Below are 953 nucleotides of genomic sequence, written 5' to 3'. Positions count from 1 at the left end.
CCAGAAATAAATGGAAGTAACTGAGCCGCGCACGTCTCCTCTCTTTGTTTTGGTGAGCACATATGAACACACACGCGAAGTCAGTGATGCAGATACTTACACATAAGCGTGATAGATGAACGCCCATCCCCGAGGTCTCTCCAGCACATTGTAAAGGAAATTCTGCAGGCGTCGGTAGAAAGCGTTGCGTTTCGGCGGCCTCTTGCCCGAGATGCTGGAGCGCTGCTTGCTCAAGATGCTGCCGCGCTTCGCTTCCTCGGCTCCCGCGATGAGCAGCGCGCCGTCTCGATTCGACTCCGTCGCGCCCGCCTCCAGCCCCACGAATCCCACCTTCAGCTTCTTCTCGGCTTGCGGGCCGGGATACACCCCGCCGTTGCGGGATTTCTGCACCATGCTGGAGGTTCTGCTGTCATGGAGATGCGCGGGAACGGGTGCTGATGCTGGGGGTTCTTCGCCCTGCGCCAGGTACGAGCATCTCTGATCTGGGCGTGAGAGGCGTGCGCTAAGGGCGGAGGAAGCAATAGCGATGCGAAGACGACAATCTGCGATCTCTCTCTCTCTCTCTCTCTCTCTCTCTCTCTCTCTCTCTCTCTCTCTCTCTCTCTGTCTCTGTCTCTGTCTCTGTCTCTCTCCCTCGCTCTCTCTCTCACATACTCCTCCCTACGAACAAACCCCTCTCTCTCTCTCTCTCTCTCTCTCTCACATCCTCTTCCTCCCTACGAACAAACCTCACTCTCTCGCTCCAAAAATGAACCATGGTTACTATACAGTTATTAGTTCAATAAAAAGTTTTTTTCTTAGTTAAACCATTGTTTAACCATGGCAATATACAGTAAATGGTAATCAATCCGCTATAAACATGGTTTACTACAGTAAAACCAGGATTAATTTTCACAAAGGTCTCTCTGTCCATCTTTCACTCTGCATCTGCATGTTAGTTTATGGTTGCTATG

General features: G+C 51.4%; 1 protein-coding gene across 2 annotated transcripts in view; it reads right to left on the bottom strand.

The window, feature by feature from the left end:
• Positions 1-653, bottom strand: part of LOC130556594 (potassium voltage-gated channel subfamily KQT member 2) — a 32,237-nt gene extending 31,584 nt beyond the window's left edge. Inside the window, exon 1 of one of the 2 annotated variants that reach the window (XM_057337758.1) lies at positions 101-653. In XM_057337758.1, coding sequence (XP_057193741.1) covers positions 101-393 — 293 coding nt within the window. In that variant the 5' untranslated portion in view covers positions 394-653. The remainder of the gene's footprint in view (positions 1-100) is intronic. The other variant, XM_057337760.1, reaches the window with a different exon arrangement.
• Positions 654-953: the final 300 nt, after the last annotated feature.

This window comes from Triplophysa rosa, linkage group LG7 (assembly GCF_024868665.1).
Source record: "Triplophysa rosa linkage group LG7, Trosa_1v2, whole genome shotgun sequence".
Taxonomy (NCBI): Eukaryota; Metazoa; Chordata; class Actinopteri; order Cypriniformes; family Nemacheilidae; genus Triplophysa; species Triplophysa rosa.
The sequence above is the reverse complement of the archived record's forward strand: the minus strand, read 5'-3'. Positions and strand labels throughout refer to the sequence as shown.